Source organism: Etheostoma spectabile, unplaced genomic scaffold (genome assembly GCF_008692095.1).
Source record: "Etheostoma spectabile isolate EspeVRDwgs_2016 unplaced genomic scaffold, UIUC_Espe_1.0 scaffold273, whole genome shotgun sequence".
NCBI classification, from domain to species: Eukaryota; Metazoa; Chordata; class Actinopteri; order Perciformes; family Percidae; genus Etheostoma; species Etheostoma spectabile.
This window is the reverse complement of record NW_022605577.1, coordinates 957,873-958,989: the sequence shown is the minus strand read 5'-3', so window position 1 is coordinate 958,989 and position 1,117 is coordinate 957,873. Positions and strand designations below refer to the sequence as shown.

At 36.9% G+C, this 1,117-nt stretch overlaps 1 protein-coding gene across 2 annotated transcripts in view; it reads right to left on the bottom strand.

Annotated features, from left to right (window-relative positions):
- ids (iduronate 2-sulfatase) overlaps positions 1-1,117 on the bottom strand; it is a gene marked incomplete at its 3' end in the record, with an annotated part of 25,155 nt that overhangs the window by 22,194 nt on the left and 1,844 nt on the right. For both annotated transcript variants that reach the window (XM_032510866.1, XM_032510868.1), the window contains 1 exon segment: positions 573-750. In XM_032510866.1, coding sequence (XP_032366757.1) covers positions 573-750 — 178 coding nt within the window.

Below are 1,117 nucleotides of genomic sequence, written 5' to 3'. Positions count from 1 at the left end.
GTATGTATGTATGTATGTATGTATGTATGTATATAGATCATGTTTGTAACATTATTCTCACTTTCACTGGCTAATATTAAATCTTAAAACATTAAAATGATTATAGGGGGATTTTTCCCAGGATCTGTACCAAACAAAGATGTTGTCTTTAGTCTGGAGGATTAGGATCTGTAGGCCGGGACGTCTCTGCAGCCCCACAATACTTCATTCAGAATGGTTTGACACATCTTTTGCCTTTAACAAATACTGCGCCTCTCTGCGATTTGGATATCACACTAGTCCATATTGCCATTTTGATAAAATCGGCATGGCAGTTTTGTTTTGCTTTTTTTATGTAATGCACTTGATGTAAAGACAAGTGCTATATAAATAAAGTTGGATTTGATTCATGCTCAGGTTCATTTTGAGCTTGTGGTAAATCCGTGCTTCTCAGTGCAGTTTCAGTGGAAACCATTCATCAGGGATTTCTGTGTCACTTCCTGAATTTGCTGCTGTGCATAACCAGCATATACACATGCTTGTGAAAATTGTGCTGTATCACTCAAATTAAAAAAGGAGAATATGAATCTTACCTGGATGAAACACCTTGCCCACAGACATAGTGAAGTAGCCTTGGGATTTGAAGTACTGCGGCAGGGTCGTGTAGTTCCCAGAATGGACTCTCCAGTAAGACTTGAAGTCATAGACCCTGGTGGTGTCCGGTCTACGACTAGTTAACATGGACGTGCGACTGGGCGCACACACAGCTTGCTGAGAGAGAACAAAATGTAACTTTAAAAAGATTTCCATGAGGTAATATATTTCAGAACACAAAACGTATACATCACCCACTGACCTGACAAGGGAAATTTCATATCCATAAAGAAAAATTTGCTAAATCGCGACCAGCTTTTACCCACTTCAGAAGTGAATTTTGAAACCTTCGTGATAATAGTGATCTATATAGCTGATCTACTGCAAGATTTTAAGGAATTATAATTACATAGTCTTAGCCCATCTGATCTTGTCTTTGTATTGTATTTTATGTTTTGGATGTTTAGGTTTTAATCCACTCTTCTAACTTTGATTTATTTGTGTGTGTATACACACACACATTATATATATATATATATATATA